Below are 22,881 nucleotides of genomic sequence, written 5' to 3' on the forward strand. Positions count from 1 at the left end.
GACGGAGACAGATTCTAAGAAATGCTTTGTTAGGTGATTTCATCATTGTGCAAACATCATAGAGTGTACTGACACAAACCTAGATGATATAGCCTACTACACATCGCGGCTGTCTGGTGCTAATCTTCAGGGACCACCATCGTCTATGTGTTCCTTTTTTGACTGAAATATCGTTATGTGGCATATGACTGTATCCAATAGCCTCTATCTCACTAAGGTGTCCATGACTGATAAATTTTGCTATTTCTGGGTCAATGAGAGTTAACCTCTAAACAAGAAAACATTAAAATATGTACTATTTTCTAAAAATTTCTTCCAGCTTTATTGAGATAGTATTGCCATATAACATTGTGTAAGGTTACGCTATATAATGTGATGATTCGACGTATGTATATATTGCAAAATGATTACCGCAATAAGGTTAGTGAACACATCCATCACCTCGCAGTTACATTTTTTCCCCATCATTTCGGAAGGCCCGCTCCACCATCCAAGGGCACTGTTATTTTGACTCTCACTCTCTTTCTGAGGGGATATAGTACTAACACCATCTGCATGAGCATTTGCACGGCAATGTTTCATCCGTTTGGGGAAGTAATTCTTGTATTGGCTGATGTGTTTCCTGGTCTTTCTTAGATGCAAACCATTAGTAATACCATCTTCTCTAACAGTTTTCTGCGGGGTGCTTCCTGATTAAGCAGGTAATTTTGAACACCTCTTTAAAGACAGCTAGAAAATAAAACCAATTTGTAAAACCACATTTGTGTATGATGCCAGCCTCTTGCATTTGTATACAGTCATGCACTGCATCATGAGGTTGGTAAAAAATAGACTGCATATACGATGGTGGTTCCATAAGATTAGTACCATACACTCTAGGTGTGTAGTAGGGTGTGGCATCTAGATTTGTGTAAATACACTCTATGATGTTCACACAGATGTGAAATTCCCTAACGACGCATTTCTCAGAATATATTCCCATCATTAAACAATGCATCACTGTATCTCCAGAAGTTCAAATATGCAGTACCAATTTGCCCATCTTTAATGCAATCATTTGTTAAAATTTGAAAAAAATAGAAGAAACGGGGGTGGGAATGAAGATGGGGTTGGAGGAGCTTCCTGGTGTAAAAGGTCTTGAGATTCTTTAAAATCTGGAATTGATAAGTATAATATTTTGAGGCAATAGGAGTTCCATTATACCATAAAGGTAATTTGTATTTCCATCTTTTTAACGAGTAGTTTGTATTCTTTGCCAGTCAGGAAGAAGTTTGCACTGGTGGCTAGGACTATCAGTTGTGACTCTTACCAATCTTGGGTTGGAGAGATACTCATGAAATTACAGTGGAAAAGGCTTTGATTAGTGAATAAAAAGGCATCTCTCTCACCTGCCTCTCTCACTCAGCTCTTGGGAAAGACTTGATTCCTTAGGGGTGCATTTACTAGAATGCCATGGAATGTATTAGGCACTGGAATTGTAGAGATGAAAAGTATACATGGCTTTTCAGGAAGTCACAGTGAAATCAAATCGAATGCAGAAGTAATGGTCATGGGGCAGAGAAGATGGACCACTACCCAAAGGATGGATGTGGGCTTCACCAAATGCCCCCGGGGAGTCAGCCTGTGGAGATGGCGCATTTGAGAGGTCTAAAATGAGAAGACGGCCCTGGGAATTGGACACACACATGCACACTAATGAGAGTCAGAGACTTCATATTGAATCTTGGATCTTTAATGTACCAGTCTTGCGAAAGTGTTTTAAATTCTATGAACCCCAACTCCTTCTCCCATAAAACGGGAGAGCTATCATTAACCCTTTGAGGCAAGCAAGGCGAGGTAGTTTGAGGATCCAATGGGAACATGTGTGTGGAAATGCCTTGCAAATGGGAAAGCCCTATAAACTGTGTGGCGGTGTTATTAATCTTTATTATATATTGTTTGTCTTGCAGAGTGGCTCCTTAGCCTACAAAACTTCACCAACTTGGAGCAATTTGAGAGTCCTAGGCAGGGAGACACGAGACTATGCCACAATTTGGATTCTTATAAAAGGATCATAATTACAGCTGCTGAACATGCCCTCCTGTGCCAAATGTGTTTGGCCACCATGACGACAGATTCATGCTGTTCGTCACTGTGCATTTTAAGATGAAAGGCATTGGTTATGCACCATGTGTAGAGTACCATACATACAGTAGGCCTGATACAAACCGTTATTGAATGTGTGCCCATTCATTGAGGACTTATTTATTTTAGTGACTCTGGAATGAAGAGTTTTTCTTGCTGGGTCAACTTCATCGGTTGGAAATGTGCCATGAGAACTATTCTGAAATGAGTAGATCTTGCATGCTCTTTTGTCACATTCTCCCTGGACAACTGTACTTGTGTTCATGCAATTAGGTATAAAGAATTGAGTGGGTCACCATAAAACAAAGTCCTGAGCACTTTGGACCATGAACTGTCTAGCTCTGAGAAAAATATTTGCTTTGCCGATGTTCTTAGTTTATGTTTTTCTTCCCTAGATAACAGAATAAGAAGCCATGAAACAGCTGTTCTATGACTGGTAAGGAGGCAAATTCATAAACCTTCATGATTCACTACATCTACAGAGAAGCGTTCTTTGTTCAAGTTGTCTCCATCCTGGTGGATGTTTGGTCTGCTTGATCCACTGGAGATGGGATAAGGATGATGAGGATGGTGGAGGGGGTTATGGATTGATGGAGTTGTACAGGATGGCTTTTCTGAGGAAGTGATGCTCACTTAGGAAGGATGGCACGTCTGGGAGTTCATAGGGTGAAAGGCAGGGTGTTCCAGAGATGGAGGCTGCATAAAGGTGAAAGTCATGGATCTTCGTATGGATTTTAAGGAGGCGCATGGATGGGTCAATGGTGGGGGTGATCGCAAGAGAAGAACACAACAGTAGAGCAAAGAGCTCAATTTGATGAGGCTTGCTAATCCTGGTGGGGTTTGGGCTTTTAATCCCAAGATCAATGTAAAGAGATTGGACTTCTTTAGGGAGTATCACCACCAGATTTGTGTATTTATAGTGGCCCTCTGCTTGGCTGCATTTTGCAGAGGCCAGGTGGCCAAAATGGGAGCAGCCAGGCCAGTTAGGAGGGTTTAGAGACATCCAAATGAGAGACGCTGGGAGTCATTTGGGCTACACTGATGGGACTGAAGATGGATGGATGCACATGGATTTCAGACATGTTTTTTTTAGGTAGCGCTAGCAGGGTTTGGAATTGATTGGATGAAATTTTGGGTTGGGGAACCGGTGTCCTGCATAAGAGAATGATCCTAAACTTAAGTCACCTTAATCAAGGACTGTCATAGATTTTTTCAAAATATTATAGCGTTTTCCAGTTTCATATGGATGATTCTACAGTCTAAAATTTAATTGAATATATAAATATGTTAAATTTCCTTTTTCAGATGTGAGAAGTTCTAGTATTTTTGAGGGGGGGCAGTTGAGTGTTCCCCGTGATTTGTTCTGTGGACATATTTTCTTGATGAAGAAAAGGAGGAATTACTCTGCACAGATGGAGTCCACCCTAGAATTCTGTTTTTTCCTCATCTGGTCCTGAGCTCAGACCCAAGACGTTACTAGAGTCTGTGATTATACTTTCCCTCTGTGTGGCTTGGAGCAAAATTATGAAGTTAGAAAATGCATTAAAAAGCACAACTGAGCATTTAAAAAAAATCAAGCTGGAGTAGCTGGCTATTTGGTCCGATTTTCCATGTCGTCTACATTTTTATGCAAAGAAATCAAATTGTTAGGTCTTAGACTCAACTTTCACTACTGTCATTTTTTTAAGGACCTCGTATCGCTAAAACACTTTGAAAAGTTATGCGAATTTAATGTCACCGTGCATGTAAAATTAATTTGTACGTTTTTACAAAATACTGCTGGTTTTTGAGTCAGCCAGCTCAGGTACATTGCACAGAGACAATTGATCAGGAATACTATTATTTCCTATTTCAAGTTGCCTAAAATGCAAACATGAACGGTAGTTTCTGTTTCTGTTTTGTTATGTTTTTTTCCCCACATCCTTTCAGGAACTGCTGGCTGTCAGTGTCACTGTGGTGTTTGGTTGGGGGCCTTAACGGGAGGTTCGGGACGAGGAACTCCAGGCCCAACATTGTCCTGTTGATGGCGGACGGCCTTGGGGTGGGAGACTTATGCTGCTATGGTAATGACACCGTAAGGTAAAGATGCTGCCCCGTCTCCAGATGGCGGGGGTCCTGCCCTGCCACCCACATCTCTGCTGTTGCAGGCAGAGCAGCCACGGTCTCAAGTCGCTTCTCCACCAGAACAGCAGAGGTGGCCCCAGGGAAGGTGCGGATATTAGGACAGCATTTGGCATCCTGGTCTCCTTAGTCTATAGTTGTTGTTTTTGTTATTGTGTGTAAAAAACACATCAGACAAAATTCACCTTTTTAACCAATTTAAAGCCAGCAGTTCAGAGGCATTTAGTGAATCCACAATGTTCTACAACCGTCACCTCTGTCTAGTTCCAGAACTTTCTCATCACCCCAAAATGCCACCCTGAACCCATTAACAGTCACTCCATTTTCCTCCCTCTTTCAGCCCCTGGAAAACACTCATCTGCTTTCTCTCTCTGTGGCTTTGTGCATTCTGGACATTTCATATGAATGGAGTCATATCATGTATTAGTTTGCTCAGGCTGCCATGATAAAGCGCTCCAGACTGGACGGCTTGAACAACTGACATTTATTTCTCCCGTCCTGGAGGCTGGAATCTGAGATCCAGGTCTGGGCAGGGCTGGTTCCTCCTGAGCCTTCTCTCCTTGCCGTGTAGACACCGTCTTCTCCCCGTGTCCTCACATGGTCATCCCTCTGTGTGTCTGTGTCCTCATCGCCTCTTCTTAAAATATTAGACAAAGAAGATGAGAAATAAATTAAACTCCAAAATGCCACAATTTGGTTAAAAAAAAGAGATTTTGCTACAAAAAAATACATTAACTTTTTATTTAATCTAAGTTACCCGTTCATTTTAGGAATGCGATATGATCAAATTGGCTGGCTTTTCCATTGAAATGCATATGAACTCAGACTGGTAATACTTTAATCATACCTGGTGACTTGTGTTAGTTTGTAATTATTTTGCCTGAAGATACACTATTTTACACCCTGCTTTCCCTTTGCATCTAACCGTGGATGCATCTAAGTAGGTAGATGGATTGATGTTTAAAAATGATGTGTTTTAGTTTTACTGGAGACAGAGTTATCTCGACCCAAAACAGAATAGCTTTGGATCTTGTGCATTTTGATGGTTATTAGAAACTCACTTGCTGACTTCTCCTTCTGTCTGCAGCACCCCCAATATCGACCACCTGGCAAGTGAGGGAGTGAGGCTTACCCAGCACCTGGCGGCTGCCTCTGTCTGCACCCTGAGTCGGGCTGCCTTCCTGACTGGCCGGTACCCCATCAGATCAGGTGGGGGCAGTGTAGAGCAGCAGCATTTTTCTCTCAAAACAATACCTTCTTGTGACTTATTTTTGCAACTCTTTATAAGAGTGCTCAAAAGGTCGCTCAAGGTATTAAGAATCTAAATTCAAATGGGGGTTGTGTTGTTATACCTGGACAGCTTAAACAGCTGTATCCCTTGCCAGGTGGCACCAAATCTGCTCACCTGTGTGCATACAGTGGCAGGGTTTGGACCTCTGGTCAGCAATTTCCAGGCTACCGAGAACCCTTTCATTTCCAGGTATCTGTAGTAAGAGCCCTCAATAGGCTCCTCGTCTCTTAAAGCTAGCAGAGATCATGTGATCATTCCAAGAAAAGTGGGCCTGTCCAGTCTATGGGGATGAGATTGGACAACCAGAAGAAGCAACTGAGAAGAAAGTGCAGCTGCAAAAATGGAAAAGAATTGAGAGTCGTACATATTCTCGCATACACACACACATACACACACGCACACACACACAATTTCAACGTGAAGGCTTGTGAAGTTGAGTGTAACGATTACAATTTAATATTTTCCGTGTAGCTTAGCTTAGAATGGACATTACGAACATCAATGTAGAATCGACCTTATGAATATCAATTTTTATACCCAACTAAAACACAGTGATGCCCTTGGCATTGAGTTTTTCAAGGTTACTGGACTCTGCATGCAATTGCCCCAGATTATTGTGTTTAATTAAATCTAACATCTGCTTGTTGCAATTTTCATATATCCACCCTTGTGGTTTATTTTTCAATGATAGCTTTTTCTCTAACAGTTTTCCTCTTGTAAGCGGTAGCTTCTCATGTGATAAGCTCTGGGGAATGAACTAATTGGGTTAATTTGAATTACATGAAAAGGAAAAGTCAACAAACATTGAAAGTTATTGTCCCATGAACATTGATGTATAGCCATTTATTTTTGTTGCTAAAAGGACTTTTAGCATAGTTCAAGATTCTCAGTCTTGTTTGAAATGGTTTGATTGCCATATAGGTTGTCTCTAAATAATGCATTGCTGTGTATGAACATGGAGTAAAGATACACATCGATATGAATTTTAAAAATATCAATCATTTGTAATTTCAAGAAATTCTAAATATTGACTAGGTGGAAAAATTTATTTAACAAAATTGAGAAAAACAATTAAATGATTGAAGGAATCATCAGTCAAATCGTTGCCATTTTTTTGTTTTAACACAAATTATGCAATTTAATTCTTCCTACTTGTAAAGAAAAAGAGATTCAATATCAAGATAATATTCTAACATTTCCCTTAAGTAAAGAGGTCCTCTTTCCCATCAATGACACTATCTTATACAACTTCTTCCTCTTCTAGGCTAGGACCCTTGAAATGGTCATTTATGTATCCATCTTTGATCCTCAAATCTCTTGCTTGTGGTGTTCATATGAGTTCCTTGTAAACTGCAAGTTCTTAAATTCACTTAGCTTTAGAAATCCACATAAGATGATATGGAAAAGGAATTGTCACATCTTCATCCTCTCATTCTCTCTATTACGTGAGACACAGAACTGATGTAGTCTCTTGTGCCAACCAGGAGATGAATTCCTGCAGAAACCAGTTCTTATAAACTCCCCTCTCTGCCCAGTGAGTTCTAGGATATATGAGGTTTACAGTTGATGGAACTGTGACAACTACATGGAATCTGAAAGCTGTGATCATTAACATTACCCCCCAACATATTAATATAATATATATCCCTTTTCTGATGTCAAAGTTGCAAATATTTCTTGTCCCTAAGTTCAGGTGAGCTAGTTTAGAAAAGGTATCGGTTTGCAGGAAAAAAAAAAAAGACAGTGTATTTGAACAAAGGGACATATTCTCAACCTGTCATCATAAGAGAAATGCCAATGAAAACTCTTTAGAAGCTGTGCTTAACTGTTCAGATTGGGAAAAACCAAGACTCTTCATACTTACTTGCTTGGCAAGACTGGAAGCAGGTTCTCCTGCATGTTGATGAAGTGAAGGTGAATCAGTGGAACCTTTGGAGGAATTTTGTCGTTGAACCTTTGAGTCAGCAACTCTGTTTTCTAGACATTTATCAGTCATAGTTCCAAGCATTCATTCTGTAACGTAAATTGAACATAGACACGTCAAGGCACATGTGGTCTGGTTGTTGATATGCAAACAATAGTTGCAATTTAGAATTTCGGGGAGCCACGGAAGCCCAAAAGGGCCCCTAAAGCATCCAGGAAAGTCGCCCTAGAAGATATTCCTTGAAATGGAAGGAGTCAGGGGGAAGGGCGTGCTCGACAGAGGAAACAGCAAACATGATGTGAGCATGCGCGAGTGGGTGAGGAGAATGAGGTGGAAATACTTGTAGGCAGACGTTCTAGATTATGAAAGACTGTATAAGCTGTACCAAAAGTTTGGATTTCAACAGAGGGTGATGGACGACCGTTGACAAGGTTTGACTGAGGAGGGACACAGATTGCAAGGGTTCCTTGGAAAGTGGTTAAGTCTGGTGGAAGGGAGATCAGCTGGTGGACTCCATAGCATAGCCCAGCGGAAGCTCTGCTCCAAAGCAGTGGTATTGGAGATAAATGTCAGAATTGTTGACCGAAGTAGAATTATCAGGACTTGGCAATGGATCGTATATGAGAGATGAGGCTGAGTCAGAAGGAAAATTCAAAAGAAACTCTTGCATTTCTGGCGTGGGTGACTGGGAGGATTATGCTCTCATTTCTTGAGGCAGGTTTCAAGGAGGAATCTGTGTCGGGCATGCTAAGATTGGGATTCCTAAATATATAGAGGTCCAGTGGGCAGCTGAAGACAAGACCTAAACTTCAGAGGAGGGGTCCAGAGGAGACATAAAGATATCGGCTCTTCGCCATGTAGAAAGGTGGAACCAAAGTTCAGAACTGAGGTCCAAGGATATCATCCAGAGTAAGATGTCCAGTTAAATTTGAATTTTGGATTAATTAACAAATGCATCTTTAGTACCAGTATACCCTATGCAATATTTGGGGCATGTCTATACTAAAAAATTATTCATGGTTAATATGAAATTCCAGTGTGCATGGGCGTCCTGTATTTTCTTTCAATTCTAATCCCAAGAGAACATCTGATTTGACAAGTGGGAGGAGCAGAGCTGAGGAGGTACAGACAGAAAGGCAATAGAAAACCCAAAAAAGAACAGAATAGTGGAACTGCAGGACGAGACGTTTCAAGGGCCTCAGGATGGAAAATTGGAGTTGCTAGAGACTGTCATGAAAAGATGGACGGTGGTGCTCACCTGTTGGTACTTCTGTGAGTGTAGGAATGGCGTCTTCCTTCAACCCGAACCGCGCCCTTGTCTGGCTCGGAGGGTCAGGCGGTCTGCCCACCAACGAGACCACTTTTGCCAAGCTCCTCCAGCATCGTGGCTACCGCACGGGACTCATAGGTATGGCCCGAGGGACCCTGAACGTGTCTTCCCTTTCATTATGACTCAGCCTCTCCAGGGACGTTGGCTGCATCCATGTCGATTGGCTTCTCTTACAGAGGAGACATGTGGGGAGGGAATTTAAGACAGTTATTGAGGACCTCCGGTCTCAAGAGTGAGGTATTGGACAAACCATGGGAACGAAAAGCAAATATGCTTATCCATTGTTGCAGCCAAAAGGGAACATTTTGTAAGGGGGATAGTACTTTTGTGAAACCATCGTTAGCAGAAAAAGGAATCCCTTTTTAAAGAGAGTCCTCTTGAACTCGAGGACTAAAAGCATCAATAGTGATCAAGTTGATGCAATTAATAGTCTATTTATTTAAGTCACCTGATACCCTATGCCCATTAGGGGAGTATGAGAGGGAGTCAGCATATCACTAAATAGTTTATTCTGTGGACTTCTGGTCTGATGAGTTTCCTCTGGTCTCCTCTAAGAAGAGATTCTGTAAGCCAATAATTTTGAGAAATGCTGCCTGCTTGCTATATCCACTCTTTTTAGAATTCTCAATGTGGATTGTAAGACTATTAAATGATTTGAGATGTCTTCACTTAGAAAAAAAAAAGAATGACTGTGTATTCTCCGTATATGCCCAGTGGGGAGTTTATTCCCATGAAACTCCCAGTAGCCTCCTGTGAATGGAGATCTTGTAAACTAGCTTTCGGTTATTCACTAGAGCATCGCCTAGGTTCGAATCCAGCTCTGTGACTATTAATTAACATGAGCTCAGGCTTATTCATAAATCTAGATGGCGAATTTCTCATTGGTAACCAAGGGTCTGGAAAGGATTAAATATTCTAATGTGTATGAGAGAATTAGAACAGTATCTGATCCATGTGGTAATTTCTCAATAAAAGGAACGGCTAGCATTAGCTGAATCCTCTTGCTTATGATGAATTTCTTTGGCTGGTTCATCGTCTTCAACTTGGGGCCCTTGTAGGAGGTCTCCGTATAGAATTTTGGTTGCCTTTCATTGGGATGGAAGAAGAGGGTCAGAAGCTACTGCTGGATAAGAACATCCATGTTCTTATCCAGCTCAAAGTACACTGCAACCAGAGAGGACACAAAATAACCAGGACATAGGTTCCGGATACCTGGAAAATTTTAATGGTTAAGGTGGTTGTTAGACACCAAGCAAATTGTTTATTCTGAGTACAGCACTGGACTCCCCTCCTTCCAGGAAGCAAAGGGGTTTCTTCTGCCAACTTTTAGTCTGAAAGATGCAGGATGTAGGGGAAGAGGTGTTGGTGGCATATGGAGGAACTTTATCATTTCCCAGGGAGGTCATTGGGGGTACCAAGAAGATACTACAATGGCAAGGCAGTAAGAATCATACTTCACTTTGACTGAGCGAAATCCACATTCCAGAAACACATTGATGTTTATGCTGCGAGGGTACCAGGTTATTTTCCTTCCAGGAAAATGGCACCAAGGATTGAGCTGTGCATCTCGGAACGATCATTGCTTCCACCCCCTCAACCATGGGTTTGACTACTTCTATGGGCTGCCCTTTGGCCTCTTCAGTGACTGCCAGCCGTCCAAGACACCAGAACTGCACCGCTGGCTCAGGATCAAGCTCTGGATCTCCACGGCGGTCTTGGGTCTCGTCCCTGTCCTGCTTCTCATTCCCAAGTGCGCCCGCTGGTTCTCGGTTCCGTGGAAGGTGATCCTTGTCTTCGCCCTTCTGGCCTTATTTTTTGTGTCCTGGTACTCCAGTTATGGGTTCACGCGGCACTGGAATTGTATCCTGATGAGAAATCACGAAATCGTCCAGCAGCCTATGAGAGGGGAAAGAGTCGCTTCGCTCATGCTGAAGGAGGTCCTGGCCTTCATTGACAGGTATTGAGTCGTTTCTGGCCCGATTTCCTGCGTGGGAATTTTATTTTTATTTCAGGGAATTTGAGTCCATCTTGGTTGATCTGGGTCTTTTTGTGTGTATGTGGGATTTTTGTGATATACTGGAATCTCTCTGGTAAATAGAGTTAAATTTCCTGCAGATTTTGAACAATGAAAAGGCAAAAAAATATATTTTGTTCTCTCTCTCTTTTTATTTTTATTTTTATTTTTATTTTTTATTTTTTTTGTGAGGAGATCAGCCCTGAGCTAACATCCGCCAATCCTCCTCCTTTTTTGCTGAGGAAGACGGCCCTGGGCTAACATCGGTGCCTATCTTCCTCCACTTTATATGGGACGCCACCACAGCATGGCTTACCAAGCAGTGCGTCGGTGCGCGCCCGGGATCCGAACCAGCGAACCCCGGGCCGCCGCAGCGGAGTGCGCGCACTTAACCGCTTGCGCTACCGGGCCGGCCCCTCTTTTTTTTTTTAATAAACTGGAATTACTATGTTTTAATCCATATTGCTTCAACGTGGATTCGTATCTAAATGGATTGGATCTTTGGGAATATTCTTGATCTTGTTTTGCCTCAGAGACAGCCTAAAGGATGCTATCTCTGTCCATGAACAATTGGAAGTGACTCTATTTATAGATGTCTAGTTTTAGGTTTTATACGTTTAAGACAAGCCATAGAGGCATAAATGTAATGATCACTCATCTTTCCATACCAGCTCCTGTCTAGATTACCACTTAGAGGTAGATTACAGTTGTTGACGTGGATGCTCATTGACCTTGTTTCTCTACTATCTTAGCAGGAGGTGCTGGGGAGTCGATGGAAGATAATAAAGTATAAGTTCACGGGGTTAAAGAATGGGCAGTGGAACCTCATTCACTCGAATGCCTCTGTGACTGTCAAGTTCACTCTTTGCTCCCACACAGCAGTCACAATGGGGGTACAGTCACTCAGCTCTATTCACCCTCCCTGCCACTCACATCCCAACTCAAGTTTGCTTGTGTTATCTTTGAGATAATGTAACCGATCTTTCTCCCCCTCACCCTCCTTGATGCTGATTGTAAAAGTGTCTAAAGGAATAGGTTTAGGAGGGCTACATTAAAATGCAGAACACAACAAACAAGATGTAAATGAGAGAAGTTAATTTCTCTTTTGTAATTAGCACCCTACCTCCTTCCGTTTTACTATCTGTTGTTCTGGGTGAGCAGTCTCATGGCCTAAAGTTGATGACAAAGCTCCAGCCATCATGTTTATGTTCCAGGCAGCAGAAGAGTAGAGAGCAGGGAGTGCCTGAAACCTCAGGGCAGTACATCTGTGTCTGGGCTTAGGATATGATTCTTCCAAACCCATACCTGAGTCAGCATACTCAGATGACAGACGTGGAGAATCCACGTGGGTTTTTTCATTCATTTGTTCAACAAAGATTAAAAAGATTTATTAAGCTGCTATTTTATGTCAGATGCTAAACTGTATGCAAGAGATCAAAAGTGAGATTACACTAAATATTTTATTGTGAATACAGATTTTCTGTTTTTCTTCATTCCTCCTTACATCCTTTCTGCCTAAGTCTTACTGTGGTATTCATTACTCATGCGAGTGGTATTGGTTACTTAAGTACGTAGAAATCCTCCATCAGCTGGTATGAGATCTTTCAACTAATGCAGAATCGTGTCCACATGCAGGAAATGCCTTTATCTGTGAAGATAACTCAACTGATTTTCCTCTCCTTAGGTATAAACGCGAGCCCTTTCTTCTGTTTGTTTCATTTCTGCATGTCCACACTCCACTGATCACCAAAAAGAAGTTTATTGGACATAGTAAATATGGATTATACAGGGATAACGTAGAAGAAATGGACTGGATGGTGGGTAAGTGTTCAGGAAAACAACTTTAAGTATCCGATTCATGGGCTAGAGAAAAGAAAGTCTGTGTTAAGTGTCTCAAATAAAGGAAGCCCCAGGAGTATCTTGGGCAGTTGAGTATTTGTCTCAATGAACTGCATTAAAAGCTGGCTCTAGCTTTGGTAAAATCAGTATTTCCCAAGCGAACAGTCACAAGTTATGAATACAGCTTTTCCCATCTTTAAAATAAACATAGCCACTTTCTCGAAAAACTCATTGGCAAGATTAATCAAGTTGTGCCATAAAGAATATCGTCATTTCTCTGTATTTTGATGGATATAAAAGGAAACATGTTATTCTTATTAGTTGGTTTTGCTATTTAATAGCATTTTCCCCACTAGGTGGATGACAGAAGATTCCTTCATCTCAACAAAGGTGTTTTGACTTTGAAACACTGTACATTTTTTTTTTCCTCTTACTGGTGGAAACTTAGGAAAACTGTGCTATCAGAATCACGTAAACAGAAAATAACCCAATTCTTTGTTGTCTGTGTCCGTTTATATCAAGTACCTCTGAAAGAAATAGAGCTCACTTCATTTAAATATACTTCAAGAGTGTTAAACAATCAAATTCTATTATATCTGACATGTTCTGAGTCTATTAACCGCAGTTTAGGTGAGTTTAGGATACTAGTTAAGATGACTGAAGAACTAGTGGTTTCTTTTGGATGGGGATGAATCTTGTCTTTGGGTACATTTTTCCTTTATGTTTCCACTCTGTGTGTTTAAACAGCTATAACATTAGAACTTTTGTGTCATTGTAGCATTGTGGTTTCTTTGCTTGATATTTATGATCCTCCAGGAAAATCTCGTTTTGAAATAAATCACTTTGGTGTGTTTGTATCTTTAGGCAAAGGATGGTTTTCTGCAAAGAGAATTTCTGTCCAGGTCTAAATCTAGTGTTTATAACTAACATATAATTAGCTTTATTCTGTAATCTGTGTAAATACATGATGTGGGTGTGTTATAAAGCTATTCATTGCATTTAGTAAAGGCTCGTCCTGTTTACACGGGAGAAATGATAAGTAGGTATTTCTCTGCATAATGTCTCCTGAATACTCTGTATTTTTCCCTTCATTTCTTATGAACATCATACATACCAAAGACATGTCAAAAATCAAAGAGGCACCTCTTGTGTGTATTATTTTACTACTTAACAATATGGTTATAAAATTCAAGATTGCTTAGTAAGTTATTAACCTTGGACAAAAATAAGCCGTAACAATGGTACTCTCCAGTCAACATGCAAAATGAAGTTACTGAATGCTCAAGGGTTCAGTAAGATTTTAAACTTTCTATTCAAGGGAACAAGTACCTTTTAAAAATATTTTTAGCTACCCTTTATTCTTGGCTTCTTTCCTTTATTTTTCTGTGGCAAGAGATCTCAGGATTATTCTGTAGCCCTATGCCTTTACATATGCACCCATGGATCTATGTGTTTTATACATTACAAACCCGTAGATTGACATATATATATTTCCAAACAAAAGAAATACATCATCTATTTTACTTATTTGGTATAAGTTACAAATCACTCTTATGCTTACTATGATAGCCAGCTGTAATGAGAATTGATAATTTACATATAATTATTCTCTTACCAAGAAGCCGTCATAATCTTTTCTCTTACAAACTCCAGGCTTTAAAAGAAAATCTTAATTTCTAGCCACAACAGTTCCAAAAAATGGCTAACGTGGCTTCTAAAACAAATCCCTTTTAAACGATAGTTAAACAGAAAGTTAATGAGTTTACTATCAACAAGGAGTTTTCTCTGCAGCTTGTATGTTGTGTTACATCTTTAATGGGACAAGACTGTGGTGGGGGGTGACATGCTGGGCAGTAGGACCGCAGTGTGACCTAAGAAGCTGACGGGAAAATGTGCAGCAGGAATCAGAAATGACATCAGCGTAGCTTGGGATATAGCTAGAACAGCTTTCTGCTTGCTGTTTTCAAGCACTGTTCATCCTCTTAAGGGATTCTCTGCACATTAACACAATGCTGGCTGAGTCCAGCAGAGTATTAATTACTCTCAGATGCTTATCTGCAACCTGAACAGCGACAATAACCTGTAATTTAGATGCAGGCTTCAGAGGGTGACAGACGATAGTAAATGCCTTAAAGGATGGGGCTCCCGCCCCCTGGACCAAGACTGTCACCTTGCTTGTTTATTCCTGGAGACATCATTTTAAAATCATTTATTTTTATTAGCACTCACAAGTTTAACTGCTTGACCTAATTTGTATTTGCTTTTTGAGTCATTGTGGGTGATGATGATATTGTATACTACACATGATTGCATACTTTGTAATATATTGTAGGTGTGTATATATATATATATAATATATAATATAATGCATATATTATTACATTATTTGTATATATTACATAATTTACAAAATAAAATCTATTTTCTTAGCTAGTATATAATAAATCATATTATATAATAAAATGCTATGTTAAATGTTAACTAATAAAATTATGTATTATAATAAAATAATATATATTACTATAATATAATTATTACATGATGCTACTACTATATAATATATACTTATCAGTCATTATATAATATTATGTATTATATTATTATATTTATAAATTATAACTTTTATAGTTATAAGTATTTTATTTTATATAATTTATATATAATATAATATTACAGATATATATAGGGTTATATAAATTATGTTTTATATATAAATAATATATTTATTGTATATTACAATATATATTATATATTCCCATATATTATAATAAATATTTTAATTATATTTTTAAATGTTCTAAAATATTTCAACATAAACACTTTTTATATTTATTATAAAATAATAAATTATATTTATTATATATTATATATTTAATTATTTATTATATATTTATATTAAACATATGTTTAAATGTTATATTTTATATTGTAATATATTATTATTTATATATTATTTATACATTGTATATTTTATATTATATTTTATTTATATGTTGTATACATTGTATATTTATATATTATTTTTATATTATATTATAACATATAAATGTATATTATTTATATATATTTAATATATATGTTATATGTTATATATATTTATATATAAATTATATATATAAATATTTTTATATCATAAATATATAATAATTATAAGTATCTAAGATTAAATATTATTTTAAATACTATATATTATACATACTCTATATGTATTAGAGTCTTATATAATAGTAATTTGTTACATAACATTAGATAATATATAACAAAATACCGTTTAATTATACGGTTATGTGTAACTACCTAGTAATCAACACAGAATAACAACGGTCCATGCTGAAAGGTGAAAAGCTTGTGTTTCCACCTCCCTAGGTAAGATCCTGGAGGCTCTGGACCGGGAACTCCTAGCCAATCGCACGCTGGTGTACTTCACCTCAGACCACGGGGGCTGCCTGGAGGCACAGGACGGCGGGGCCCAGCTGGGCGGCTGGAACGGCATCTACAAAGGTGATGTGCAGAGAATTGACCTGTTTAATTCCTCTGTAGTGCCCACTTAGCTTGGCTTTCTGGTTAATTCATTTGCAAATGCTGTTTGGAGGTTTTCATGTGAGTTATACTCTCTTAGGAAGCTATATAAAAAAGGCTGTAAGTTTGGGGGCAATTTCTAACAGTTCAAGACAGAAATGTCTGAAGTAAAGACAGGTTCATGAGAGTAAATACACAGGTTCTCAATGACCATCTAAAGGAGGTTTCTCAGCCTTGCACTATGAACATCTGGGGCTGGACCATTTTCTGTGGTGGGGTGTCCTGTGCACTGTAGGGTATTGACAGCATCCCTGGTCTCCAACCACCAGAGGCCAGGAGATCCCACCTCACTCCAGACTGTGACAATCAAAAACATCTCCAGACATTGCCTGGTGTCCCCTGGGGTCAAAGTCATCTTCAGTTGAGAACCACTTTCTCTAGAATAATACTCAGTTGAATGCCTAAATTTGGGTGTTCAATCTAATAAAATCAATCATGTTATCACTATGCTTCAAAGACTGTTGTACTGATCAGGTAAGGAGGTATTCATTTACAGTGGGTGCCTATGTCCCATTGCAAGTGGATTCTTCTGACTCTCTTTGATGTGTTCTATGCTGGATTATTCAACAACTCCATTGAGCCTGCTCTTTGGTCATCAGCAAAGTAGTGCTGACAAAAGGAGTAGTTTAAAAATATGTTTATGTTAGCTGTTCCCCTCCCACCACCCCCTCCACTGCACCAATCAAAGAAACTGAAAGGGTGTCAAAGTCGTCATCATTATAAAAATCAGAACTTTAGGACCTCCTTATACTTTATAAAACAATTTAGTCTAGATAGACAGATGGAAAGATAGAATTATAGATAGAAAAAGATAGATAGATAATGAATATGATTGATATAAAAATGAGATAGATAATAGATAGAGAGATGATAGATATGATGGATATATAAATGAGATAGATGATAGATAGATATATAATCCATATAGATAGATTGATAGATTGATAGATAATAGATAGCTATGATGATAGATGAGATAGATAATTGATAGATGATAGATAATAGATAGATACAATGGATATGACAGGTAGATAGAGAGAGGTATAGATAGATAAATGAGATAGATAATAGATAGATGATAGATAGATAGATAATCCATATAGATAGATTGATAGACTGATAGATAATAGATATGATGATAGATAGATGAGATAGATAATAGATGATAGATCGATAATAGATACAATGGATGGATAGATAGATAGATAGATAGATAGATGGATGGATATGACAGATGGGTAGATAGGGAGAAATATAGAGAGATAAATAGATAGATGATAGGTAGATAGGTAGATGATAGGTAGATGATAGATACATAGATAGATAATCCATATTGATAGATTGATAGATAATAGATAGATATGATGATAGATAAGATAGATAATGGATGGTAGATGAGATAGATAATAGATAGGTGGTAGGTAGATAATAGATAATAGATACAATGGATAGATAGAGGAGATAGATACATAGCTAGCTAGCTAGATATATGGATAGATATGATAGAGAGATAGACAGACAGACAGATAAATAGATGATAGATAGATAGATAGATAGATAGATAGATAGATAGATAGATAGATAGATAGATAGATAATATATTGTGATTCATAGCAGGTGAGCTTCTAAAAGGATTCATCTTCTCTGGCTGGTCGTGTCAACTTGGTGTAGGCATAACTTTGTTAATTAGCAAAGACTGAATTGGTGCTAAGCCTGGTAGAAAAGGCGTGTAATAAAGCTGAGTCACTCTACATATGCCATGACATGAGATGTGATTGTTATAATAGTGACACCGCTTGTGTGTATGTAAAACCATCATTCTAAAAAGTACCCTCATGCAACTCTAAAAGATGTGTGGACAAATTATTGTTACCCTGGAACACATCTCCAGCTCACCGATATGCCTCCTGTGAGGGACTGAGTCCGTTTGATAGATAAATTTGGGTGTCCTGGGTAAATGATTAGTTTTGTTCTCGTTATACTCACACAGTTACCTGTTATTAAATATGATCAAGAAAATGTCAGGGTGGGTTTCCACTTTCTTGTTTGTCTGTTGCTTGTCAACATAAAAAAACATAAATTTGATTCAGGGAGCTTGTTCAGTTTTCCGGAAACAATGGTGCTGAAGACCTGGGGTGGCTTTGGACACTGGTTAGACCAGTCTTTGTACCTAAATGTCTCCCCATTTAATGTGTCTTCCCTTTCACCTAGAGAGAGCCAGTCTTGTGGTTTTTTTGTAATTCATACCATCAGAGTGATGCACACACACAGGATGTTCTATGAATATTTCATATTCATTCTACTCTGGAAGAGTTTTTTTCCACTCCTCCTAGAAAGTCTCATTTTTTTCTTAAAGAGTCTATATGATCTTGACTGTGTCATTTGGCATAGGGCCGTATTTCTATTCTGCAGTGAACGTCTTGATCTCAAGATTGTTCCTAAACCATGGGCTTCACCATCTGTTTTGTGCTCGGAAACCCCCAAAGCGTCCTTTGCCTAAGAAGTGATCCTCAACGCTTTTTCCTCCTCTGTACCGTTCACCTGCCTATATTCCCCTCCTCCATATGGGGGATCCCATATGGATAAAGTCAAAATGCCTTACTGTATCTCTCAAGGATCACCATAATCAAGGTAGAACCTGTTTTCTGGTCTTGTTTTGAAATTCATTTAGTTTTCCATCTTTTCGAGCCCTGTCTGATTTCAATAAAGACTGAAGATTTGCCAGCTTATGGCGTGTTCTCTATTCTCATGCTATTGAAAGTCTGTGGCATTCCTAGGCACATAATAATATGCCCTATTAGGATAGCGCTTGCTTTATTTATTGTTACTGGGTTTGTCGCTTGAGTGCTAGAAGTTCACAACTTGAGTTGTCACTTCTTGAAGCTAAGAATTATATTGCATATTTATTTGTACCTCTCTCTCTGCAAATAGAGCATGGTGGCACGAATATGGCAAGCCAAAGAAAAAGTCCCATCTAGATTTGATTTCCAGTTCATTGGAGAATGGTCTGGTTGAGTTGAATTCATCTTTGGTTGCAGGTGGCAGAGGGATGGGCGGATGGGAAGGCGGGATCCGAGTCCTGGGGATATTCCGGTGGCCGACAGTCCTGGAGGCTGGGAAAGTGATCGATGAGCCCACGAGTCTGATGGACATTTACCCAACGCTGTCTTATGTGGGTGGAGGGATCCTGCCCCAGGACAGGTATGGAAACAATACTTGCTCCTAATCTAGGGAGATATTTTGGGCAGGCATCTGGATGTATTATATAATTTTATGTGTGTGGGAAGCATATTACTTAGTTTTCAATATTCTGCCAAGACGACCAGACAACATCTTTGTCCCCTTAGTTCATGGTGGAATGCTTGTGCATTTCTCTCTCAGAACATGTTTTGCTTTCTCTCGCATATAATGCTTAATGCAGGCATGGGCCTGCTTGTGCTCATGGGTGGGATCTGACCTTCATTCATTTTTACATCGCTCATGGCATCTAGACCACTAAGCAAATATTTATTAAGTGAATTATTGAATAAACGTAAATCTGTGCCAGTGAACACATGACGAATTATGCCATATTTCTCTACGGGGCTTAAAATTAATAAATGCGTTACATGATCTAAGGGTTTAACTCCGTGTGTGTGGGCGGGGGTGGTTTTTATTTTCTGCAGTGGAGTTTTACTTGACTCAAATGAGTGTAGAGAGCTCAATTTTCTAATTCATGACACTCATTCGTAGTGTCTTGCAAGGTATCAGAGTAATACTTCCAGCTGCTCACTGTCCCATTGTCTTAGAAAATGTACAGTAAGTTCTATTTCTTTTTCTTTTTTTTGTTATAAAATCAGTGAAGATGTGTAGAAAGTTTTAAAAAGTCCTTTCTCCTCCTCTTCTTCCTCCTCCTCCTTGCCTTCTCCTTCTTCTTCTGTTATATATGTGACTAAACCATACCTCTCTCACCACTTTCTGCCCTTCCCCCTTCTCTCCTAAGAGTGATTGACAGCCGGAACCTGATGCCCCTGCTGGAAGGCAAAGTCTCCCATTCAGACCATGAATTCCTCTTCCATTACTGTGGAGTCTACCTGCACGCAGCCAGGTGGCATCAGAAGGACTGTGAGTATGAAGATGGCAGACACGTGGGAACACAATGAGGACACAGTCCCATCTCCTTTTTCTCTTGGGGGAAGTTACACCATGTGCAAGTAACACCCAATCATGATGTTATTTTTCCTTAGGAAAGTTACTTAAGAACCATTGCACCACAGTAGGATTTTAGAGGGGTGTGTGTGTGTGTGCTTGCATATGTCTGTATAAGCTCCTGTGCATAAATACATCAGAGAGAGAAAGGAGAAAATGAATATCCGCAACTAAGAACTAATTAACAACAAGGTGTAAACTTCAGTCTAACACACACATCATCATTAACTGCCTACATTGTCTCTGTCCCACCTTCACGCTATAGGATTCATGTAAACAAATATAAATTAACGAATGATAATAATTTCCTTATATCTGTAAAGAAAGCTCTTTCAGAGATACTTAGATAACATTCTAGAATTCTTACTTGATTGGACTTGACATAATTTGCAGGATAGATATGGACTTTGTCCCATGCAATCCCTCACTTGTGATCCCATTCTCCATGTCTTCCACATAAAACAAAAACAGTCAAACAAAAACCTCTTCCTTTTAGATTCTGTAGCAGTTATAGTCATGTTCAATGATAAGTAACAAAGAAAACAGCCCCCCAAACAACAAAAGCCTCCCAAATTTAACTACAGAAGGTTAAACAAATAGAATTTAATTTATCTTTCATTATAAGAATTCCAGAAGTTGGAAGCTCCGGGCTGTACTGTGCTCAGTGCCATGATTGGGGACCTGGGCTCTTTTTCTATTTCTACCCAACCATCTTTGGCTTGCCACCTTTCATTCTTGTGCGTCTAACACCGTGGTTGCAAAATGGCTGCTGTTTATTCAGGCATCACTTCTGCGCTCCACACAGAAAGGAGGGGGAAGATCAAAGGAGATGGAGGATAGAGCAAGATTTTTTAGTCCAAGTTTTTAGGAAAACACAGCTTTTCTGCAAGACCCCACCAGTGGACTTCTGTGTGAGCCTCATTGCCCAGAGGCTGGGAAATGCTTGTGATGTTTTCTACCTAAAATGGAGCTGTGGAAATAGAATTGCTAACCTTTCATATATAAAGGAAGGAAGGAAGGAAGGAAAGAAGGAAGGAAGGAAGGGAGGGAGGGAGGAAATAAAAGGACGGGAGGGAAGAGTAAAAGAACAAAGAATGATTGATCTTGCCAAATGACCTTTGCCAATGTCAGATCTGAAAGTGTTATATTGCCTTGAAAATTTTTCCATTTTGCCTATGCCAAGTCAGATCAAGGTTATGATATGAATTAGAATTTGCATGATTATAGCAGCCATTCGGATAGTAACTATTGTCTCCAAATGCTTTCATGTTAAGTTAAAAAGAAAGTCTTCAAGTTTGCAGTAAAACTGTGCCTTGTTCTTACAGTTGAGAAGATGCTATTTTTGCTATGTAATTCTGTGCAGATTTTCAATTGTTAGCAAAAGGATTTGAGAAGGTGTTTTTAATGGAAAGAGTCTTAAAATAGTAACAAACATGGCGTCCCAATGGAGCTCTGCTTTCCAGGTGCAACTGTGTGGAAGGTTCATTATGTGACTCCAAAATTCTCCCCCGAGGGAGCTGGCGCCTGCTACGGAAGTGGGATATGTTCATGTACTGGGGATGTCACCTACCACGACCCTCCATTGCTCTTCGACATCTCAAGAGACCCTTCTGAATCCCAACCTCTTAACCCTGACAACGAAGCATTGTTTGGCTCAGTGGTCCAGAAAATTGAGGCGGCCATAAAAGATCATCGTAGAACTCTCACGCCTGTCCCAGAGCAGTTGTCTGTGTTCAACACCATTTGGAAACCATGGCTGCAGCCCTGCTGTGAGACTTTCCCCTTTTGTGGGTGTGACAAGGAAGATGACATCCTATCCACTGCTTGGTGAGCAGAAAGGGACCACTTGTTACCAACCACCAACATAATATTACAAAGTTCATGGGAGCAAGGCTCAACTGATCCCTTCATTCGATTTGGGATCAAGAACTGATGACCTCCACCATTTTTTTCCTCCCCAAAGCCCCAGTGCATGGTTATATATCCTAGTTGTAAGTCCTTCTAATTCTTCTATGTGAGCCGCCACCAGAGCATGGAGACTGACAGACAAGTGGTGTGGTTCTGTGACCAGGAAACAAACCCAGGCCACTGAAGTGATGAGGGCACCAAATTTTAACCATTAAGCCATCAGGGCTGGCTCCCTCCACCATGTTTTAAAGCCTCAGATTTTAGTTTTCTCTTCAAGTCATGTCCAGGAGCTCAATGAAAAGAAAGTGGATCCATACACTAGTGAACCTGGAATGGAGCATTTATTTTATCATGTTTTTATATAATTGTGTCATTGTTCAAGGAAAAAGACAAACCAAGGTGACTTTTTGCAGATTCTTGTGGATTGGAGGTTCCTAGAAGATGATTAAAAGTAGCAGGTCCAATGTCATCGTTTTTACATGGTTCCATTAGAAAGTTCTACTTGTAGATCCTAACTCCTTGATTTCCTCTTCTTTCTTCTTTCCTTCTCTTCCTGTCTAACC

General features: G+C 39.3%; 1 protein-coding gene across 1 annotated transcript; it reads left to right on the plus strand.

Annotated features, from left to right (window-relative positions):
- Positions 1–2,537: 2,537 nt before the first annotated feature.
- On the plus strand, positions 2,538–22,241 carry ARSH (arylsulfatase family member H). The gene is made up of 10 exons (XM_058535158.1): positions 2,538–2,560; positions 4,054–4,203; positions 5,333–5,454; positions 8,743–8,868; positions 10,327–10,747; positions 12,489–12,625; positions 16,010–16,144; positions 19,261–19,423; positions 20,205–20,326; positions 21,874–22,241. The coding sequence occupies exons 1-10, from the start codon at positions 2,538–2,540 to the stop codon at positions 22,239–22,241; spliced, it is 1,767 nt and encodes a 588-aa protein (XP_058391141.1).
- Positions 22,242–22,881: the final 640 nt, after the last annotated feature.

This window comes from Diceros bicornis, chromosome X (genome assembly GCF_020826845.1).
Source record: "Diceros bicornis minor isolate mBicDic1 chromosome X, mDicBic1.mat.cur, whole genome shotgun sequence".
NCBI classification, from domain to species: Eukaryota; Metazoa; Chordata; class Mammalia; order Perissodactyla; family Rhinocerotidae; genus Diceros; species Diceros bicornis.

Bases quoted from the DNA above. Each gene is read 5' to 3' on its own strand.
- ARSH (XM_058535158.1), top strand. From the start codon at position 2,538: ATGAAACAGCTGTTCTATGACTG. The intron at 8,869-10,326 runs GTATGGCCCGAG...TTTTCCTTCCAG, and splicing joins CTACCGCACGGGACTCATAG to GAAAATGGCACCAAGGATTG. The intron at 16,145-19,260 runs GTGATGTGCAGA...CTTTGGTTGCAG, and splicing joins CTGGAACGGCATCTACAAAG to GTGGCAGAGGGATGGGCGGA.